The sequence below is a fragment of the Callorhinus ursinus genome, unplaced genomic scaffold (genome assembly GCF_003265705.2).
Source record: "Callorhinus ursinus isolate GAN/ISIS: 27379988/994484 unplaced genomic scaffold, GSC_fseal_2.0 scaffold56, whole genome shotgun sequence".
Lineage (NCBI taxonomy): Eukaryota > Metazoa > Chordata > Mammalia > Carnivora > Otariidae > Callorhinus > Callorhinus ursinus.
The window spans coordinates 7,072,488-7,095,705 of NW_027397118.1; the positions used below are offsets into that span (position 1 = coordinate 7,072,488).

Below are 23,218 nucleotides of genomic sequence, written 5' to 3' on the forward strand. Positions count from 1 at the left end.
AGGTTGTGGGCACCAGCACCTTGCCCAGACCGGGGGGCCTGCGGAACCAGAAATGGCTCCTCTCCCCAAAGGAGTCCCTTCTTCTAAGCCCTCCCAGCCGGGGCCCCACACAGAATTCGAGTCTCCAGAAGAGTGAGACCCTGTTATCTGTGTCTCTTGAAAGCTCCCAGGTGATTCTGGCAAACCCAGGCTTAGGGCCAACAGTTGGCTGGGGTCAGTTCTCGGAGCTACGGACCTGGGAGGGTGGGGTAGCTGGTGGAGAGCTATCACTCCCCATCATGACCAGTTGGGAGGTGGTGTAGGCACCAGCCCCGTGGACCCCTCTGTGGGCAGCTTGCCTTCAGAAGCCGTGGAGCAGCACAGCCTCAAGGTCACCAGCAGATCATTTTTGACAGGTTTCTCATTTGTCTTATAACCCAACTCACCAGACTCACTCTATTCACAGAGATATGCAGCCCCTACTCAATGCCTTGCCAAATGTGGGCATGTTTGACCCCAGCTTCAGAGTCCCTGGCACCCAGGCAGCCAGCACCAGTCACCAGCCTCCAGCCCGGATTCAGGGCACTCCACCCAGCCACTGGCTTCCTCAGCAGCCCCGCTTTCCAGTTCTGCCGAACCTTCCCAGTATGCAGCAGAGCGTGCCCATGCCGGCACAGAGGTCCCCTGCGGAAACAAGCGAGCTGAGGGAAGCCCTTCTGAAGATCTTCCCTGACTCTGAGCAAAGACTGAAAATCGACCAGATCCTTGTGGCCCATCCATACATGAAAGACCTGAACGCACTGTCTGCCATGGTGTTGGACTGAAGGTCACACTTTAGCTTGTGTCTGCACGTGGCAGCAGGAAGCGACATAATGTGAAGAAACCAATTTCCCAGTGGAAATTCTGTTGTAGTGTATAGAAAAGAAAACAGATGTTTTGTGTATAAAAAAATCTGGGTTTTCAAAACCAGCTTTTTCTATATATAAATTATGCTGCTATTACAGATTTAACATTTTCTGTAAAAGGAAAGTACATTTTCTGCCTGTTCAGAACTGTTTAATAGCAGTTACTCTTGAGTGTATTTACATTTTTATGTTTTTTAAACTATTTTCCTTAAAGCTGAAAATATTGACAAACGGATATGATTAGCCTTTCTAAATAAAAAAAAAAGTTGCTTTTTTAGGGAAAGCAAGATCTCTTAAAGTATATTTTCTTGAGATGACTGTGTAACGTCCACTAACATGAAGTGTGCTCACCACTCCCCAGCCTCCTCTGCCCTCATGCCTGGAATCAGAGTCAGAGGAATAGGCTTTGCTCCTATGGGTCTTTTACTGGAGACATTTGTGAGAGGGGGCAGGTGGTGCCACTAGATGGCACCTGTGCCTAGCCATTGTGAATGACCAGGGCTCAGACTCCCAGAATGTCAGGGCAAGAAGAAATTCTAGAACTCCTGCAGTCCCACCCTACTTCCCCTCCCACCCTGCAGAAGAGGGAACTGAGGCTCAGCATGCTCGCGTCCACACACGCCCAGGTCCACAGCTGTGGAGCAGCTGGGCAGGAACCAGACTCCTCATCCAGTGCTCTGACACGTTCACCAGGCTAAGGCCTTGCTATACCTGGCCTGACTCTAGAAGTCACGTCTTAGCCTCTGAAAATAATAGCGGGATGTGAGGAAGATCCGTGAAGAGCCCCGTTGTTACCATAATTTTATGTCCACAACCTCCATGCGAAGTTTGTGCAGCTTTGCCAAAAAGTGGTTTTCTATTCTCAAGAATGACTCAAGCCAATAAATAGCATTAGTAGCTGCCGTGGGGGCTCAGCCCCTTATTTATTTTTCCTGTGTTTGTCTTTTTAGTGTTCTCCGCAGCCGTCCTTCCAGTGAGTCTATCTCAGCATTGGTATCTTGGTATTGTGTTTTCAGTGTTGCTCAAATTCTGTGTCAGTGAAGTTCTTTTCCTGGGTAATTATACTTAACATCTTTACTGTTCTCTGGACTTTCAAAGGGCTTTGTATTTTCTACCTGTTCTCTTCCCAGGCTGCTCACTGGCAGTTTCGTGTCTGCCCTGGGGGTCGTGCCCCTCCCAGCCCCCAGAACAGCTGCTGAGGACTCGGGGCTGGTCTGTTCTTCACGGTGAAGGGACTTTGTTGGCCGCGAGCAGAGCTGGTGGCTTCCCAGGAGGCTCCCTCCCAGTGTGTACGACCCCTGCTTCCCTCGGGATGAATCCAGAGTCCTCCAGGTGGTTGGACTTGCATTTCAATCATGTTTTCTCTCCCGATGCCTTTAAGATGCCTCCTAACGAGGAACCGGTTGTCAGCTGCCGCTTTGGGGCAGGTGGCCAGAGTCACCCACCCAGCTGTGGATGTGGAGGTAGGAGACTTGAGGTGGGTAGGAAGTGACTCAATCGCAGCCCCTGTGCCTCGGCTTCAGAACTGGTGGTTTGTAAAAGTGTGGCAGACGTGTGAGGGCTAGGGCTGTCTCGCAGTGACTCTGATCTTCTGGGTTGAGGTTTGGTCTGACAGCCTTGCCAATCCAGTATTTCTCCTATTTGCAGAGAAGGACCCAGCAGTAAACCTTGCTGGCCCAGGCTTAGCCACACAGGTCTTCCTGGAAGGGGACTGGGCCTCCAGTGATGCCAAGTGGGACTGGCTAGGCCGGGGTTCCAGAGTTTTCCTGGGCTCTAAAAGTGACTTGACCCTTGACCTTTGGGTTATCTAAGCCTCTGTATTCTTAGTATTGTTTCTGAGGGCTCTACCTGCCCCTTTCCTCTTTCTAGGGTATGGGAAGGAAGGATGCAGGAAATTAAGGAAGGATGCAGGAAATTAAGTGGGTTAATTCCTTCCCTTGATAAATTACAACATAACAAAAGTCACAGCTCTTTCTGAAACTTGAAAATTAAAAATTCCATTTTCAAACCATTAAAAAGAGTCATTACTTGTTCTCAGCCTTCTCTTAATACTAGGCTCAGTGTTGACGCTACTCAAATGTTTCTTCCTGGTCTGCCCCCAGCAGTCGATTTCTGAACCACCTTGGTGATGTTGGCAGCAATGCGCCTCCTCCTGCAACTCCTCGGGCGTTCGTGTGTCGTGGCTCTGCTTCCTGCGCTCCCTGGCATTCCTAGAAGGAGGGGGCCAGGCAGGGAGTGCCACCTCGTTCAGTAGGCAAGCGGGTGTCTGCTCCTCAGAGGTGGTCCGGGGTTAGAGAATTAAGGAGATGGTGATACAGGCCTGCCTTCTGCCCCAGGCCCTGGCTGCCTTCTCTGGGGGGGGGGGAAAGAACCTTGTTTAACCTTTCTGTCCAGTAGCCTGTGTTTGAGACCCTGTAGGCTGCGGGCAAGAAGACAGGGGGAAGGCCTCTTAGCCATCCTGGGTGGCGGCTCGGCTTGTCTGGCAGGCTCAGCTGTGGCTTGGCAGAGTCGTCAGGGACTCAGGCCTGTTGCAGCTTTTCGTTTCTGAGAGGAGGCCTGGGGTCTTGCTTCCTTAGGCTTGTTGTGGCCCTTGTGGAATCCGATTCACGGAGAAACCCGTGCTCCCAAGCACCCTCCTCCATCACAGGAAATGCCCCAGGCCCTGGCCCCCCCCCTGAGTCTGGGCCTGGGCAGGCACCGTTCTCCCTCAGCTCCCAGCCTGGCACCTCCGAGCTGTGGCCTTCCTACTTGCAGCTCTCCACCGGCACTGCCATGCCCTCTCCTGCCCCCCTTCCTGTGTCCCTGTCCTCTCCTAACCATGGTCTGTTCCGTTGGCCCCGCGGCCTCGCGCCGTGTGTTTCTTAATGATCGACCTCTCTGTTACTCCCCGTTATCACAGTTCAGACCCTAACAGAACATCAGCTGATTTCTCCTAAGAACCGTGTCCATGCGTTGCTGCTCTCCCTCACCTTCCCACTCTTGTTTTGCAAACTTGGCCTTCATCCCACCACTTGGAAATAGTCTAGAAGTCACCGGGGACCACGGAATTGCTAAATTCAGAGGTCGCGTCCACACTCAGTGACCAGACTATTTTGATATTGTTGCCCTTATTTTGCCCATTTTCTGAGATTTCCCTCCCAAATGTTCTTCATTCCTTTCTCTTCTTTTACTGGAAGGCCAATCTGATTTTCTTTCTTGACAGGTGGTTCTCAAACTTTGGGCCAGCCATGGAACTCATGGTGGGGAGGGCAGCTCTTACTAAAAATTGCGATTACTGGGCACAGCCCGCAGAGCTGTTTATTTGGTGGCCCTGGAACAAAGCGTGGAAATTAGAGACTGCAGCAAGCTCCCTGTTTCCCATGCAGGCTGTCTGGGGACCACATGGTGAGAAAGTGCACTCACCCTTAGGGCTCTAACTCCAGCTTTCGTCCTCCCTAACTTTCCTAGCTCCACGTGTCCCCCCTGGGCAGCGACTTGTAGTCCCACCGCTAGGCCTGCCCTGCAGGAGCGCATTTCTAGCTCAGCTGGGAGCCCTGTGCCGTCCTCAGACTCAGTCCCCAGGCCCTCCGCCTGCATCTGTCCCTCACTCTCCATCCCCACCCCACCCTGCCACAAAGTCCCCTCCATCCACCCCTTTCCGTGGGCTGCGGTCCCTGACCAGTCAGCCCACCTCTCCCTCCCAGACTCCACAGTGCTCCCAGATTTATCTTCCAAAACCACATTGCTGGTCACACCCTCGTCTCTGTTCAGTGATCTTCAGTGCCTCGCGACCAGAGCACCGAGCTCAGCCCTCCCTGAGTAGTACCTGTACCGTCCGCCTCGTGGCCACGTGTGACTGCCCACTTGGAATAGCCCTTCCCCGGATGCTCACTGCAGCCCACACACATTTCCTCAGTTACCTGTGGGCTCCCGCCTCTGCGTGCACCTATTTCCTCAGCTAGAGATGCCCTTTCTCCCAAGTGGCTTCCCCCTCAAAGGCCCAGCCTGCGTCCTGTTTGTACTCTTGCCCATGCTTCTCTGCCCAGAAGCAACCCCATGGCGCTCTGTGACCCACAGCACTTGTGTCTGGCTTTTGGCACTGGCTGCGCCGGCTGGTGTCACCCCAGCTGATTGTGTACTGTGTCTCACCTCCCTTTCTAGACTGTGAGCTCCTCGCGGGCAGGGACCATCTGTGTTCACTCTTTGTATTTCCCATGGCACCTAGCACAGTGCCTTGCACTTAATAGGTGCTCAATAAACGTCTGCTCAATTGAACTGGACGACAGTGCCTTCTTGACTGCGGTATCTGGCAGCCGATAAGACCTTCAGAAGTTACACTGTCGGCATTTGCACCAGGGAATCCACTGCTCCGCTGCTGTAGACTGCGGGTGGGGTGTCTGCCCGGCTTTCCCCTTCCCTCCGAGGCTCCCAACACACATGTGGTCCAGGGTGGGCCCCGGACAGGCTGAGCCAAGCCGTGTGCTCTCACTTCTGCCCGCGAGTGGGCCAGGGGCAGATACCCAGCCCAAGCTAGGCCAGTCAGAGCCACTCCTTGGGCCCTAACCCCCCTGCCGGTGGGTCTGAGGAGTGTCATGCCCAGATCTGTTGGAGGCCATTTCCTGCCATAGGGGGAAGCTGACTATGGTAGAGAGGTAGGAGCATGACAGCGAGATTCCTGGGGAGGGGTGCCAGGCTGCTGTTGTCGTGGGAGCCTGATGGCACCCATGCCCTTCCGCAGCTATCGAGAGACGCATTTCCCTTTGCTTAAGCTAGTTCAAGTTGGGTTTACAACCCTTGAAATCAAGCGTCTTGAGTCAAATGGATATCACAGCCCCTAGACTCAGCAGATTAAATGGGAGAGACTCATATCTTTAGAAAGATCCCAAAGAGTGGTGCAAACAGAACTTAGGAGTGTTCACCCCAGTCAGAAAATGGTGGTAAGAGGCTGACAGTTTCTGATGTGTTTGAAACTTTCCCCTCCACCTCCAGGAGAGCTCCGCCCCCACCTTCAAGCAGGCTGTTTCCTGCAGCCGCTTTTCCTTCTCAACATCCCCACTTCCTCTTGAGGCTGTCTGGAAAATTCCCTAATGTGAATTTCTTTGTTCAGTTCCCCGGCTGGGCAGACACCAGGCCTGTCTGTCCGGAGTCAGACCTTCCCCGTACCTTTCCATGTCCCCAACCGTCAGACAGGCATAGTGGAACCACACATCCTACTCTAGGGGCATTGTGCAGAATAGGTGTGTCATATCCGTGACACGTCCGTGAGGGTGCCTGACACTGGGCCCCATTCAGTGACATTCACAGCCATCACTGTGGCCCTGATCAGCAACCCCTCTAGGATACCCATTACTGTTCACACCCTTGGAGTTCGCCCCACATCTCCTAACCAAAGGTCCAAGAGCTTGTCTTCCAGATTCCGGATGCTCTTCTGTCCCTGCTGACTCTCTGGGAGTGCGGACCACACCTCCCTTAGAGCCTCAACAGGACCATGGAAGTCCAGCTAGAGAGGGCACTGCTCCTAAAAGTTAGGCACCCAGGAGGGCCCCCCAATCTCACCACCAGGGAGGGGAGAGAGGGAAGCGTGGCCACAGGATGCGTGAGTAGGCAGACCCCGACAGCTGGTGCCGAGCACTCACCACGCCTGGTTCTGTCTTGTTACCCTCACCACACTCCTCTGAGGTCTCTGGGAAGAGCCGGAGCACGGGGCTACTGAGAGATCTGCGTGGCCAGGATTTGTCACCTTCCCCAGAGGTGATGTGGCAGCCAGAATGGTGCCTGAGATGGACCCCCTGCCCCCACCCAGGGAACAGAATTGAGGGCCCATGACCTGGGTCTAGGCTGTCAGGCTGCAGAGCAGAGAAGCTGTGGAAGGAAGCTGCCTCCTGCCACCTTCCCGCACAGCGGGGGGTCCCATGCCCAGCACTGTTCCTGTGGGGGCGGCACCAGGAGCACAGTTTCCAAAAGGAAAAGTTGACCAGCATTGTCTGGAGTGAGCCCATGTGTGCATCATACCCACCTTCCTTCCATTTCACTTAGGGCGACGCAGATCAGTAAAAGGACCCTGGATGGGTTTTGAAACCTGAAAGAAGCCTTTTTCACAGCTCCAGTCCTCTGACATTGTGGTTCCAGGGTGGGCGGCAGTGACTGGCAAGCAGGGATTTGCCAGAAACAGGGCAGAAGTGCCCATAGCCAGTGCTGGAGCTGGAAGCCCAGGGGCCCTGGGACTTCTTGACTCAGCCCCTCCCACTGGACTCCAGCACAGACCTCGGACTCCAGCTTTGGGGCTTTCCTTCCCACCCCCGCCCCGGCCCCAGGGAGCTCAGTCGGGCCCCACAGCCTGAAACCCAGTCTGGGGTCAGCCTGGGCTGGCCCTGCCCTTCCCCGTCCTGTTCCCAGAGAGGAGGAGGCCGCCCTGAAGAGAATGCGCTTGTCTGCGCGCCCGTCTCTGGCTCCAGCTTCCGTCTAGAGTTTCACCCACCAAAACAGGCTGCAGGAAGGAGAGGGCCTCCCGCCGCCGGCCAAGGAGCTGCAGCCGCTGCTGGGCTCCCATGCCTTCCCCAGACCAGAGTGGGCTTCTCCCCTTGCCGGCCCAGCACAGTCCACTGGTCCCCTCCAGGATGGGCGGGGCGCCGTGCTTCCTCCCAGTGTGGGGCTCAGGAGCCCGAGGCCCCGCTAGTAAGGGGCCGAGATGGGGCGGGAGTCTCCGACACCCACATCCTTCTCTGCCTGCTTCTGCTTCCCACCCCTTCTGTGATTCCATCTTCTCTGTTCACCAGCAGTCCCCGAGCAGCTGCTGTGTGCAGGGGACAGTGCTGGGGTAGGGGGGACAGCCAGATGGCTCCTTTTCTAATCCCGGCCTGGCCGCGTGGGCTTGGGCCCGGAGCTGGCCCTTCTTGCCATGTGACCTTGAGAAGGTAACTCAGCCTCAAGGTCTGTTTCCTCATCGGAGTGGAGGTGACGTTGCTACCCTTGGAGCTGGTGGTTTGCAGCCCTGGCTGCACATTTGAATCACCTGTAGGGAGAGCTTCTAAAATGCTTGCGGCCAGGCCACACCCCAGACTACGGAGATCTGAATCTCTGTAACTCCCCAGGTGGCCCCAGGGTGCCCTCAAATTGCGAACCAACACCCTCCCGGAGAGTTGCTGCTGTCAGAATGAAACCCTAAGAAACAGGCCTGGCCCCTAGGCGAGTGCTTCTCTTTCCTGACCCCCACTGCTAGGAATGCACCTCGAAGGCCTGGCAGTGCCCCTCACGATGCATGTGGCTCCGGTAAGGCTTCCTCCTCAAGGCCTCATCTTACGTTTGGTGTTTTTCAAACCCAAGACGCTGCTGAGGCAGGACACCCCGGGGAGCACTGAGCCACTGAGTGCTGAATGATACACTGAGCTGTGTATCATTCACTTCTTGGCAGAAGCTGGTTCCGATCACATCCCGGGACAGTTTCTGAAGGAGAACGAAGGGAGGGGCGCCTGGCACCCATGAAGCACGCGAGCTACTCTCCGCCAAATCCATGCCATCCCGCTGTCCATCACGCACAGCCCCAGGGACCCCAGTCACCGTCCAGCAGAGCGCAGAGGGGGCCTGGGAGTCCAGAGGGTTCTGCACACACTGTGGGGAAGGACAGGAATCATCCAGCCTGGGAGAACGCCTATTTCAGGCCGGCTGAAGGAGGCCAGCTGGCTTGGGTTCCCATGACCATCAGCCATTAGGTGAGGCAAGACTCAACTCTGGATCTTAATCCAACGCCGGTTCTCCACTGCCTCCCTGGAACAGTGTTTTCCAGTGACACCTGTAGGTGCACCCCCAGCCCAGGAGCATTGGCATGGAGGACCAGCCTGAGCACCGAGTGCACAGGGAGGCTCCCCTGAGGTGGGGATGCTGGATAATGACTGCCCGACTCCCCTGGTTCCTCGGTCCCAGATCCCCGTCCCTGGGAGGGCACCCGGGAGAGCTGCTGGGAAGAGAGGCCTTCCTCCACCACAGAGATGGCCTCGGCAGAGGTGACGGTCTCCCTCCGATGTTCCAGCACCCAGGCCTGGGTCCGTCTGCTGCCCTGAGGCTTGTTTCAACTGAAACAAGCAAAGCTAGGGCTTTGCATCGCCACGTCACTGTTACCATAATCACCAGGAAACTCTGCATGATGGGGCCAGGGCCTGTGCCTGAGAACCAGCCCCAGCAGCAAGTGACTCTACGACACAAGCCCCTTTCCAGACTGGAAATCAGGCCCCTTCTGTTTGGTCTTTTCAGGTGTCCCTCACAGTTACCCCAAGTCCCAGCCAGGGCTGCTCACTGGCCCCTTACTAGGACCAAGCTCCACCGCAGCCGGTGGGTAGAGTGGTTAACCCATCTTGCATGTGTAGAAACTGAGGCCGAGCCATTCTGTGACCTGCAGAGCCAAGACTCGAAGCCAAGCCTCTACACTCGGTCCCTCCCGCGATGGGTCGTGTCCACCAGCTCATCCACCGACGTCAGGCTCTAGTCAGACCTGCCAGATTCTGAATTTCTGGTGGGAGGAGGGCTGAGGGCTGTGGGGCCAGAGAGCAGCAGTGTGAGTGGGGTGACTGGAAGACAGCCAGCGGGGACAGGGGAGCTGTGAATGGGGAGGAGTGTCCCTGTCAGAGGAAACAGCACACGGAAAGGGAGGCCAGGCGGAGGGACTCAGGAGAAGGTCAGGGAGGACGGTCTGGCCCTCCGTTTCTAGCCTCCTTGAGGGGCCAGCACCAAGGGGCCGGCCAGTCCTGTCACTTGAGACCAAAATTCCATGCCCTTCCCTGGTATCAAGAAAATGCCCCCCCCCATCCCTTTCCCCCAGTGGGTCTGCTTCTGTGCAGCGGACCTGGCTTCCCTACTTCTCTGTGCTTGCAGCAAAAGTGGCCATGCCCAACCTCCTTGGCCTCACTGTTCCAGACTCGGCACCAGGACCAACTATGATCACCATGTACCACTCCCACGTTACAGGAGGTAGACTCGGAGGAGTCAGCTCGTATCAAGACGTCCACTCCTAGCCAACCAGCAATGGCCCAGGAGTGCAGGAGCAGGCCACAAAATGACAACAATCACAGCTTGCATGTATGATCTCCTAGTACGTGCCCAGTAGTACTGTGGGAAACGAGGTACACACTAGCGGACTCTCGCTGAACCGACGTAACAACCGTTTGCTGTTACAAGGGTCACCCCTGCTCCGAGTCCAGAACTGCCAAGTCCCACAGCTCGGCGGGGCCGCCCAAGACTGGGGCTGCTCCAGCTTTAAGCAAGACAGGTGCACCACAAGCTGTGACGAGGCCCCAGGGAGGTAAGACACTGAGATGATGAGAGGTGACAGCTGGGTTCTCCAGGAGCAAGGAGCTGATGGCCCAAGAGCCAGGTGAGGCACCAAGGAGGTGCCTAAGAGCAGAGTTTCGCAGGGATATTTGGGGAAGTGGTTTACCAAAGAAGGTTCTCAGGAGGGAGAAGGAGGGAAGCAGGAGGGGCCAGGGACAAAGCTAAGCAAGGACACAGTCTCAGCAGAGGTGCTTTCCCTGACCCCCCAGGAGGCCGTGGGGCATTAGAGGCACTGGAGTTAGCCCACCCCTTGCCACAGCTGTGCAGCGTGATGGTCAGTCACGGAGTGCAGCCGTCCACACAGGCAGCTCCGCTGCAGGCATCAGCCAGCACTTGCAGCCACAGGTGGACACGCCAGCCCGCCACGGGGCATGGCTGTGGCACCACCGCATCCCTTTGAAAGTAGCCCCAGCAGCTCTCGGCGCCCATGTGGTCATGATGTCTGGGAGGGCGTTCCAAGGGACGTCAGTGGGACAAACTCCTGCAACTGGTCCCGAGGCCGTACCTGGCTCTCATCATCTCCCTTCCGCATGATCCATGCTGAATTCTCATACCCCTGCTCACCTAGGTGGCTTGTCTGCAGGGGGACCCAGACCCTCATCCCCGCATGGCAGGTCAAAGTGGATCTGGGCGCTAAACGTGTGGCTCCTTCCCCCTGGGATGTGGCAGAAGTCCCCTCTGCTCTTGATGGGCAGGGCGTCCCTGCCACTGTGCCTGCAAGCCTCTGGGCACACAGGGCCCAAAGTGACCATATGGCGGCCATAGCCTGAAGTCAATAAGGCTCATACTGTGTCCCAGATGGAAGCACCACCCCCCCCCCCCCGTGGGAGCCAGGACCTCCAGATTCAAGAGTGGGAAGTTGCGAGGACAGGAAGCCCTGAGTTCTCAAGTGCTCACTGGAAGGAACGGGGCCATAACAACTTCCATCCCTTGGCTCCCAGACCCGTCTCCTCTACCTGTGGAGTAGCTGTTGCTTCAAGGAGTATACTGCATCCTATACAGGACAGCTCCCCGTCCTGGCGGGTGACATCACCAAGCTAGCACCTCCCCTGCGCTCTTAAGAGACCATTCCACTGCACTGTGAGGATGAAGCTTCTGGTCAGGCAGAAGGGCAGGACAGTGGCTGCCATGGGCATGTGCTCCCTGCTGCTCCTTCTTTGCTGCCAAATGAGTCCCTTGGCCTGCAGGAGGTCTTTGCTGAGGGATCTCTGACCCTGGGACAGTGGTGCTGGCTGAGACCCCACGGGCAGGGAAGACAGACCCTCACCTCCCCCAGCGCAGTCTGCGTGGGAGCAGACACCCGAGACAATCTAATTCTCCCCGAGTCTAATCTCTCTTAGACCTGAAAAGGGTCTCTTTGATGTTTTAAATGGGGGAAAGAAGGAACAAAACCAGGTTTAATCTCTGACAAGGCACTCTGCTACGCATGATATTTGGGAACACGATTTAAACCAACCAGGCCAGGGCCAGGGTGTATCCCCAGTAAATGGGGCAACTTTCCTCTTGGAAAGACATGGTGCCTCTGTCTTCCAAGCACTGGGCCAGAGTCTAGGCACCAGTCCTGGTTCTGGCTCTGACCAGGTTTCACAGAGTTTCCTTGGAGGAACCCTGCCCCTCCCTGGGCCTGCGTCCCCATCGCAGGATGAGGGGTGGAGGGCTGACCTCTGAAATCTCTTCCATCTCCAACCTTTCCTGTTTCTTGGAAACTTTTTTTCTTATCCAGAGCAGAGGAGGCCAAGAACAGGAAGAATAAGGTGAGGCTTCCTTAGAAAACAAACCAGAAGTTTCTTACAAAGTGAGATGCATACCTACCCTATGACTCAGGAATTCCACTCCTAGGTAATTACCAAAGTGGATGAACACATATATCCACAAAAAGACTTGTACAAGAACATTTACAGCAGCCTTATTTCTAATAGCAACCTGGAAGTAACCCAAGTACCCAAGAGGTAAATGGATAAACTAATTGTGGAACGTTCATATGATGGAATTACTCAGCGGGTACTCAGACCACACTATTCTGACTCTACAGACAGACACAACACCATGGACAGATGGGTGAAAAAAGCCAGACATGAGTACACACTGTATGATTCCATTTATATGAAATTCTAGAACAGGCAAAACTGCTCTATGGGAATGGCAATCAGAAAGCAGTGGGTAAGGGGAGAAGACAGAGGAAACTTTGTGGGCTGATGGAAATGTCCTGTATCTTTTTTTTTTTTTAAAGATTTTATTTATTTATTTATTTGAGAGAGAGAATGAGAGAGAAAGAGAGAGCATGAGAGGGGGAAGGGTCAGAGGGAGAAGCAGACTCCCCACTGAGCGGGGAGCCCGACGCGGGACTCGATCCCGGGACTCCAGGGTCATGACCTGAGCCGAAGGCAGTCGCTTAACCAACTGAGCCACCCAGGCGCCCCTGTCCTGTATCTTCTTTGAGTTCTGGTTATATAGGTGATATAGGTGTATACAAACTGTCAGAACATAGAGTGAAAAATTAGGATCTGTGCATTTTAATGCATGTACATAATGCCTTAATTTTAAGAAGTTAATTAAAACTAAAAAAGGAAGAGAAGGGAAAGTAGCCACACAGGGAAGCTGGTCTCGGGTTTCCCCCCTCGCCTGTGTCCAGGAAGGCCTCTCAGGGGCTGTGAGTACAGCACTGGGTTCTGAATGATCAGAAGATGTTAACCAGGTGAAAAGTACAAGTGAGAGCATCCTGCCCCAAAAGGCAGAGCAGAGAGAACCTGACACAGGAATTACAAAATTAGGTGTCCAGGAGAGGGCAGGTGATCAACAGCAATGGTGGAAAGGTACAGCATCAGGCACCGAAGTCACTGTAGGTGTGGGGCCTCAGGGGCGCTGAGCATAGAGAGCCCATCTGCATAGAGGGGATTGTTGCCCTGCAGGACTGCAGGCCTAGAGTTGCCCTATCATCCTGCATTTTTTTTAAAGATTTATTTATTTATTTATTTGAGAGAGAGAGCAGGAGTGGGGGGGGGAGGGGAAGAGGGAGAGGAAGAGAATCTCAAGCCGACTTCATGCTGTGCATGGGAGCACAACGTGGGGCTCAATCTCATAACCCTGAGACCATGACCTGAACCAAAATCAAGAGTCAGATGCTTAACTGCCTGAGCCACCCAGGCACAGCACCCCATCATCCTGCTTTTCAAGAAAACCTAGAAATCTGGAGTTTTTAACATATAAACGCAAATCAATTTTTAAATCTTGACTCCAGTTTTTTAAATCATTTCTATAAATTCAAAGCAATCCCAATCAAAATTTCAGCAGGATTTTTTGTAAATTTTGCAAGCTGGTTATAATATTTATACAGAAAAGCAAAGGACCTAGAATATCCAAAAGCAATTTTGAAAAAGAATAACAAAGAAGACTCACAGTACCTGATTTCCAGATTTAGTATAAAGATCAGAATTAGGACATTATATTTTGGCAAAAGGACAAATTCACAGATCAATGAAATGGAAGAGAGCGCGCAGAAATAGGCTCACATATATATAATCCATTATTTTTTTTTTTTGCAAAAGTGCAAAGACAATTCAATGAAGAAAGGATATTCTTTTCAGAAATGGTATGTCCATGTGACAGACCCCCATGACGATGTAAGTCTCTCTCCTTGAGTGTGGCTATTGGTACCTGCCCTCGGCTGCCACCCATGGCGTCCCCTGTTGCTTCTAACCAACGGAGTATGGCAAAGTGATGGAATGTTGCTCCCATGATTGTTATATTTTATAAAAGTCCATCCTGCGAGCACTTGCCCTGGAGACTCTCCTTGCTGGCTTAATGGAATGAGCAGTTATGTTTGGAAAGTCGATGTGACTAGGATCTGCCTCTAGTTTGGCCAGCAAGAAGCCAGGAAGGAATTGAATCCTGCCAACAACTTGGAATGAACTTGGAAGCAGAGTTTTTCCAGTCAAGCCTCCAGATGAGAATGCAGCCCAACCAACACCCAGATGGCAGCCCAGTAAAACCCTAAAAAGATACCCCAGCTAAGCTGTGCCCAGACTCCTGAAAGAAAATATGAGATAATAAAACGTGTGTGTTGTTTTAAGCCACTAAGTTTGTGGCAATTTATGATGCAACATAGAAAAGTAATAAAATCCATAAGCCAAAAACGAATCACCACCAAATGTTATACCATACATAAAATTTAACTCAAAATAGATCATAGGTCTAAATGCAAAACCATAAACCTAATAGGGGGGAAAAAAACTGAACACGGGTATATTTGGACAGGCAGTGGCCAAGATGGGAGCCATAGGGTGAGTGGGAGCAGTGATGGAAAGAGAGCCCAGTGGTGGTCCACTAGGACCTGAGGTCAAAGCAGCCTAAAGTAGCATGGAGGCAGCCACAGCCTCGGCTCCAGGATCTCTGGTAGCATCTCTGTTCCCTCTGGTATCTTGCTCCCAACAGCCCAGTGGCTCTGTATTCTCTAGTCTGGTCCAAACCTGACTGGCTTAGCTAATGCCACCCCCATGGGTCAGAGTCCTTTGCCCCAAGCCCTTCTGAGCAGCTTAGGGTGCCCAGTCCTGGGTCAGTGCTCACCCCAGGTCTAATTCGTTTCTACCCCTGTGCACACTCAGCCATCGCCACCTCCTGGTGGGGCCACATGAGGGACACTATGCAGGTGCAGTGATGGACACATCTGAAAGTTGGCCTGCTCTCTCGGCCTCGACCTCCTCTGCCGCCCACAAGGGCCCAGTGCCTTCCGTGCCCACACTCCACGGTTCCCCGTGGCCCTCCAGTGCCTCCTATGTCATCACAGCTTCAACCACCAGCTCCTGCCGGGCTGCTGGGACTGCAAGCCCAGTCTAGCCGCAACTGCCCTCAAAGCCCCAGCTGAGGAGGCTGGAAAGCAGCTCTGCAAGGACAGGTGTGGGGTGGGTGCAGAAGGCTCCCTGGGAAGTGCAGGGCTCATCTTCTAAGAAAAACCTGCAGGGAAATAGGCAGCACAGCCCCGAGTCACCACGGACGACCGGCGCCAAGGGACCTCTGGGTGGCTTTAAGTTCACAAGTATCTATGTGTGCCAGAGCCGGGCAGGGACCAGGAGCTGGGAATACTTTCAAGTAAGCGAACAGGATGGCTCGTGAACCAAGCGAGGGTCAGCAAGGCCCCCCGCAACATCTGTGCAGGGAGGTGCAAAGGGGCGCTCTTCGAAACCAGAGCTCAGTGGAGGGTGCTGGGCACCAGGATTAAAAGAGAGCTGAGTTCTACGCTGCCTTGGCTGACCCCCAGATCAGTCCCTGGCACAGGCCCCAGCAAGCCCCTCCTGTGTTCTTTCATCTGTGGACAGAGCCACCAGGGACTGTGGGTGGGGACGGGGGGGTGGGGCTGTGACTTCTGGAATGTCCAAAGGACACCAAAGCTGTTTGAAGAATTGCAAAACGTAACTCTCAGTTTCTTTTTGTTCTGCAGTGCCATAAATGTGCCAATGTCTTCAGCAAGTTAGAAAAGTAGAATAAAGAAAACTGGGAATGCGCAGGAAAAGGGCTTCGCCAGGCAGCCGACCAATTTATGCCCAGAAGGGGAGGAGGTGAAAACCTCTGAGGAAAGATGGAGGTCCCGTGCCCCCCCCCACAGCACCTCTGTGGCTTGTCACCAGATGTGGATTGCTATGGTGTTGGGGAGGGAAGGTCCAACTGGGCGGACAATGAAAATGTCTCCAGAGGAAGAAGTTGGGGAGGGTCTATTTGCTTGTTCTGTTGTGCACCCAACAAGTCTTTTCAACTTAATATTCATTTGAGGTGGTTTGAGGATGTCACACTGCCTCACCCTAGGGCCGACCAGGGGCCACCAAGTGCCTAAGTCCTAATGTGACAGGTGACAAAGGTGACCCAAGATATAGGGGGCTCCATCCTGGGAGGCTTCCTAGGGAAGAAACATGTGGGAGTGGTTCTGAAAGGTTGCAGTGACTCTGGGGGTGGGGTATGCAGCAGGACAGGGCACTCCCAGTGGCGGTGGGACCAAAGCCTCTGCAGGAATTAACAAGCTGTGTCCAACGGAATGGGAAGAAACCGAAGGGTCCCCCAGCCAGCAGGAAGGGCTGCCAAGTGGACCAGCATCAGACAGAGAACCAGAGTCTGAAGTTGATCCTGCTCCAGTGGCTATTGGTACCTGCCCTCGGCTGCCACCCATGGCGTGCCCTGCCATCCAGAAGCTCATTGACATCCACAGGGTCTAGCTGGGACTGTCATCCAGGACAGTCTCATGTGGCCTCACTATGTGGCCTGGGCTTCCTCGCAACGTGGTAGCTGAGTTCTAAGGACAAGCATCCCAAAAGAGAAGGAGCAAGGAGGAAGTTATATTGCATTGTTTAGGCTTCAGAAGTCACACAGAGCCACTTTGGCCATTTCCTCCTGGTCAGGGCGGTTATAAAAATCCAGTGCAGCCACGTATAGGAAACCGAGACTCTACCTCCTGAAGAAGAACATCAGTGCCATCTTGTAAGAGCATGGGGGAATGGCATATCAATATTGGTGCAGCTATCTTTGGAAAATAGTGACTACCTCCCAGAAGCAAGCAAAATTTATTCCAGCCTTGAAGGATGAGCTGGAGTTAGCCAGGTTATGGGAAGGAGCATTCCAGGCAGAGAGAACAGCATAGGGAACAACTCTGAGGTGTTCTGCATATCTGAGCACTGAAGAGAAGACCCGTGTTCTTACAACAAGGGTGTGCAGATACCGAAAGTGAGGCTGGAAAGGTAGGCAGGGCCAGAGTGTACAGGGCTCCGGAAGCAAGAGCGGGTTTAAGTGAGCCGAAGGGCACTGTGAAGGCACCAAGTGACTTGATCAAGTGGATATTCTAAAACGCTTAAAGCGCTGCCGTCTGGAAAATGGGTTGGAAGGGGTAAGAGTGCATGAATGAAGAGATGGTTCTGAGAACCCGGGTGCCTGGGAACAGAGGAGAGAGGATGATCCCCTGGCGGGGCCGTGAAGAAGGCAAGGTGGGAGAAGGCGGGGTAGACTGGCAGGTGGTGCAGGCACAGAGCTGCCTCCGAAGGGGAACACGAGCCAATGTGAGCAAAGAGCCGGCCGTGAGATGAACGTGCTGACGTGCTGATGGAACCTTATAAATTACCAAGAACAGGTACAAATCCTCCTGAGGCCCTCAAGGTAAACGCCATGTTTCTTGGCACTTCTAAATGACATGTCTTGGTCCTTCTGAATAAAATACAATCCATTTGGAAACCCTGTTGGCCAAGGTTGCAAAGATCCAATACCAACCATGGTTTCGTGGCTTCTTCCCCCGCCTGGGGTCATCAGAGGACTTCAGGACTCAGCTACGTAGGCCCTAGCAGGCAAGGCCCCGCTTCTCAGCTGGGGTGTCCCATGCTGGAAATCCGGGGTCAGAACGGAGAGACCCATTGGAAGATAGATGTCTCTAGGCCCAGATCCGCCACAGGAGTGTGGTTGGTGCTGCCAAAGACAGGATATCCCAACATCCCTGCCACCCAAGGACCGGCCACTTCTTGGTGCTGAGTCTCTACCATATAGAAAACTGTCGTTTTCCCCAAACTCCAGCTCGTGTTGGGCCCTTCCCTGTTCCTCCTTCAAGGCCCACAGCCCATCCTCTCCCCACCTGAGCTAGCCAGTGCAGTCCTGCCAACGGGCCCCTGTGTTCATAAGCAAAGCCTCGCTGAGATCTGCCTGGAAACGAGCCAAGCCACTCATTTCTTCCTCTGGGCTTAAGGTGAGTCACAGGCCTGACCTCCGCATTCCAGAGTGGGGACGGGGGGAACACTCTGACATTCTGCTTTGTTGACAGCAGTGGAGGGCAGACCCCAGGGACATATTTAAGTAAATCATTCAGTCTCCCCCCCAGTGGTGGGAAGGGATGGCCTGACTTGCCTCTGAGGGCCCCTCCAGCCCTGCTACTCTGACATTCCAGGTGAACAGAGCCACATGCGGCAGCCACCCCTCAGCATCGAGGGAGTCCCCGGCCCCAGGCCTGCCGGGCAGGGCCTGACAGACAGTCCCGCCGACTCCTCCCAAAACTGCCGACAGCCACAGCCCAGGGAGACAACAAAGGCTGCCTTTTCTTGCCTCCCTACATGTGCTTCTAAAACAAAACCCAGCATGCTCTTCACAGCCACCTGGTTGCCCCTCCAGGTCGCCTGATGGATGCCAATGAAACCTTAAGGATCCCGGACCTTCAGGACCTGAATCTGGCTGGAAGCCAAGGGCTGATCTGGAATGTGGATGAAGGGGGTGGGTTTTAAGACCCTAGGTGCTCTAGGTCACCAGGCTCTGACCTGGTGGGAGCCAGGACAACAAGTGGCTTCACCAAAGCTGGGGGAAGTTTCCTAGTTAGAGTTCTGCTCTGGCCTTCCAGCCCAGCCTCGTTGCTAGAACTGACTCGTGGGGCCCTGCGTGGGCTCTGAGGTTCCGAGCGGCCTCTACATTTACAGCCCAAGGTGTCTCTCTTCTCTTGACCCCCCGTCTGTCACTGTCATCCCCCTCTAGGGGACTGCTTTCTCCTGTATGTGCTCCCACGCCATCCTCAACCAAAAGTCATGCTCTCCCCTTCCTGCCGCCGCGTGGGGCCGGGGTCTGGGGCAGGGCCCAGGGCTGGGGCAACGCCAGCAGGCTCAGGCTGTCTTGGGACCAAATGACAACTCTTTACTTATTGAGCACCTACATGTGTCTGATGATCAATAAGAGGAGGGCCACATAGGTCTCACGGAATCCCCATTTCACCAAGGAGGACACCCAGGCTCAGTGGGGCAGGGGGGAGTGTTTTACCCAAGGCCACACAGTCAGGATTCAACTCAGGCCTGTCTGAACCCAAAGGCCACGCACTCTCTCCACGGCACACCCTTCCTTCACTTCCATCCCCACCACTGAACTGTGAACCTTGCAGGGCTTCTCATTTGTCCCCTCCTTAGATGGGACAGGATGGGTGGAAGGAGCTGGAGTCTGTGTGTCTCTTCCCCCAGGTTGGTTAGGTTCTGAGAAAATCCCGAAAATTTCAAGCTCTGGTAAAGCAGCTTCTCCTGGCCTGTTGAGAACAGAGCGCTCTGGCGGATTTCAACATGGTTCCTTTTCCCATCCCTCTGCCAGATGCACGAGGGGATTCTCTTCTCTGACAGTCATTGTGAGAACCCGGTAGAGTTTCTGGAGGTAAAACTCACAAAAGCCTTGGGAACCCCCATGATGGGGCCCTCCTAGGGTTTTTAATTCTCAGACTTGTCCTCATGGAGCCTCCAGCAGCAACTCAAGTCCAGTCCGGGTTTCCTGCTCTGTCATTGGTTCCTGCCCTGGGTTTCTGCTCCGCTGAGTGACTCCCTGTAGCCAGCCTGCCTGTCTCCCCAATTTTGGGGGTGGCAATTTGCCTTGTGACCTTACTTCTCTGACAGGTGTAAGAAGAGTTGTTGATTTTTAGTTTGTTCAATGGTTTGCTTATTGTTGATGGAGTGGTGACTTGTAAGCTCCTTACATGCTGGACTGGAGACCAGGAAGCCCCTTCCCCTTCCTCTCAATGCCCGCCTGCCAGCAATGTCCCCCACTCGCAGACAGGCCCATGCAGGTGACTCTCTGGGGCCCCAAAGGCAGGAAGTGAAGCACAAACACTGGGGAGATTACACCTGACTGGGGAAGTGGACTAGTAGGTGGCATAGGGAACCAGAGCCACCCCCACCTCTCTCCACTCCCTGCCCTTTGGCCTCGCTGAGTTCCAGGACATGCACATGCTCAGTCTAATGCACCCTCCCAGCCCACCAGCTCACCCGGGTGCCCTCCTAACTGTCCTAGTTAACTCTGACCCATCCTCCAGAATAACTCTGGCAACCTGGCCCCCCAATCTAGTTTGGGGCTTTCTGACACACTGTCACGGAACAGAGCCTGGCACACAGAAAGTCTTCAATAAATGTTTGCGGCAGAAATGAGTTCATGGCACCATGGTCTCTTCCTTCAGGGTGTGTGGTTCCCACTGTAATCAAGTACGCCTTGGGATGCAGTGTATGGTGTCCATCTTATCGCTCGCCCTCTGGGCCATGAGGAGTTATCTTTTCATACTGTATTCCCTACACTTAGCACAGTGTGGCATGCAGTAGGTGCTCAATACGTGTTTGAATGGCCGAAGGGATGACGAAGGGTGAGTGAGTCCCTCGGCCAGCAGAGGATTTAGATGTGTGCAGGAGGCCACGTCATGCATGCGGCAGCAGGGAGAAAGCACTCACCTAGGAGGATGAACGCACTGGGTTTCTGGGGAGACCATCAGAAAGACAATCCTGCACCCAGAGGCAAAATTCCTTGTGGATTATGCAAAGGCATGTTTTTTAGTGGGTGCCCTGGGGCAGCAGGGAAAGGAGACATTGCATTGCAGTCTGTAACTCATGTCAAAGGTAGGCAGGAAGACAGCAGGCTGGCCCAGTGGGAGGACCAGACACCCAGCTTGTCCTGACCAGCTTGTCGGGATCAGATGCCCAGAAACCAGTCAGCATTCCCAGCAGCTCCTGGCTCACACACAGCTTCTGGGCAGGGGGGCAGAAACAGCCCCTCCAGCCCAGGGTCTGGGGATCCATGTTGGCAGGGAAGGTGGGGATCCTGGACAGCAGGCTGTAGGAAGCTAAGCAGGATGATGAGGCTCATGGGGCTCTAAGTGAGGGGAAGATGAGGGTCCTGGCAGGGGAGGCTGGTGTCAGCAACAGGTCCTCCCCAGGTGTTGGGAGGCCTCAGTGGAAGGGATGGAGGACAAGCCCCTTACAGAGCTAGCCTTAGACTTCCGCCATCCCCTGGATGGAGCCCCATGCTGGGAACTGGAAGGCTCTGGCTCTTCCCAGTTGTGGGACCTCAGATTTGTCATGGGAACCCCAGAAGGTTAGAGCTGAAAGGACCCATAGGCTCACTGTACAGATGGGAAGATAGGGCCAGAGTGGGTAAGACAATGTCCAGGGTGCCACAGGAGACCAGCAGCTACCTGAACCTGGGGCCAGATTTCCCAGGCCCCCGGGGTCACCCATTTACTATCTTTCAGAGGTGGCTTTAACCTCTCTGAGCCTCAGTGTACTCATCTGTAAATTGGGGATAATAACACCTACCTCAGAGGGGTGTCATGAGGATTAAATAGAGATCATCCCTCCATTCAATAAGTATTTATTGAGGGCCATGGCAGACTGCTGGTTATCCTCCACCTGCTGGAAAGAGAACCCCAACTTTTAGCTGGGAACACCTAGAACAGAGTACATCCCTCCCATTTCCTTTACATATATGGTAATGGGACTTGGGAATATAAGTGAAAGTGGTAAATGTTACTCCTGGGAAGCATCTTTACAATGAGGAAGGAGGGTCAGCATCCCTCCCCTCGATAGCTGGAATTTGGCAGGGACGGCTAGAAGAGCCATCATGGACCATGGCATTGAAGCCAAGGGTAGATCGTGCAGAAGAACAAAGTAAAAGACACATGGGTTCCTGATCATCATGGGGTTCCCCGTTCCATAGTCACAGGATGAGGAATTGTTCTCCTTACCTCTGGACCTTGTTTACATGAGGCAAAAATAAGCGTGTACTTTTGTAAGTCATCACTGCTACACCAAATCCTAGTTGATACAAGAGCCATGGATGTGCCGGGCCCTGGCCTCTGCACTGGGGATAAAAGGGAGAGCCAAACCAGAGGCAGCCTCCACCCTCCTGAAGCTTCTGGTCGGGTGGAGGCAAGAGACAATTAGAAAAGCACATGCAGACGTGGAAAATTACAAATATGCCAGGAGGGTAGACAGTACAGGGACTTGACCTCATCAGGGCGCAGAAGAGTCCCGAGGAAGCCACGTGTGACCAGCAGTCTGACGGATGAGAGGATTTTCCAGAAGGTGGAGGGGTGAACCCTGGTCCAGGGAAAGGAAATAGCCTGTGGCAGGAGGGACGGTGGCAGAAAGGGAAAGTAGAAGAGGACCAGGAGGCGCGAGACAGAGCTGGGACAGCATGGTGGGAGGCGAGGCGGCGGCCAGAGCAACGGGCCATGGCAAGTTCAGTCTTGCTCCTGCTGTCCATCCATAGACAATAATGCACAGAAGGTGCCCAGCACAGAGCCGCTCATGGCTAGTGCTTACTCTGCGGTTCTTGCCATTGTGTTGTCAACAAAAAAATCGTATTTGCTGTTTAAAACCACAGATATCAGCATATCCATAACAGCAAAAACATGGACACAACCTAAGTGCCCACGGATGGATGAATGGATAAAGAGAATCCAGTAGATAGATACGGCGGAATGTGACTCAGCCATTAGAAAGAAGGAAATCCCGCCCTTTGCAACAACATGGATGGATCTTGAAGACATTATGCTAAGTGAAATAAGTCGCACAGAGAAGGACAATTACTGTATGATCTCACTTATATGTGCAATCTGAAAAAAAAAGAAAGGCCAAACTCATAGACACAAGGAACAGATTAGTGGTTGCCAAAGACAGGGATGGGGGTCACGGGTGACATGGGGGAAGGTCAAAAGGCATTAAAAAGAAAAAAAAATATTTTCAAACACACCAGGGCTATATCCAACAGAGGGGCTACAACGAAAAAGAAGCTATCACTGTTGGTGAGATTGTGGGGCAACTGAACTCTCCAACATAAGCTGATGGCAGGCGTGTAAATTGTTACAACCACTAGGGAAGACTGGAAACAGATCCCCTATTCCAGATCCCCTGACCCAGCCGTTCCACTCCCAATAGAAATCCATGCGCGTGGTCACCAAAAGACCAAAAGGCGTATGCACGATATGTAAATAACAGCCCCAAACTGGAAACCACCCAAATGCCCATTAGGAGTAAAATGGATAAAGTGGGATATGGTCACGTAATGAAACACCACACAGCAAAGAGACCAGTGGTATGCAGCAGCACACAACGTGATGAGCCTCACAACGAGCAGTGAGGTGAAGAGGCCGGACACAGAGGAGCGCAGGCGCTGTGGCTCTACTGATGGGAGGAACAGAGCCAGGCAAAGGCCTCCTATGCCCTTAGAAGTCAGGACCGTGGTTTTCCTTGGGGCAGGAGGTCAGGAGCAGGGTTTCTGAGTACTGGCTG

At 53.7% G+C, this 23,218-nt stretch overlaps 1 protein-coding gene across 2 annotated transcripts in view; it reads left to right on the forward strand.

The window, feature by feature from the left end:
* The window catches only part of N4BP1 (NEDD4 binding protein 1), a 47,581-nt gene extending 42,443 nt beyond the window's left edge, over window positions 1–5,138 (forward strand). For both annotated transcript variants that reach the window (XM_073884392.1, XM_025852329.2), the window contains one exon: window positions 446–5,138. In XM_073884392.1, the coding sequence (XP_073740493.1) occupies window positions 446–803 (358 nt within the window). In that variant the 3' untranslated portion in view covers window positions 804–5,138. The remainder of the gene's footprint in view (window positions 1–445) is intronic.
* Window positions 5,139–23,218: the final 18,080 nt, after the last annotated feature.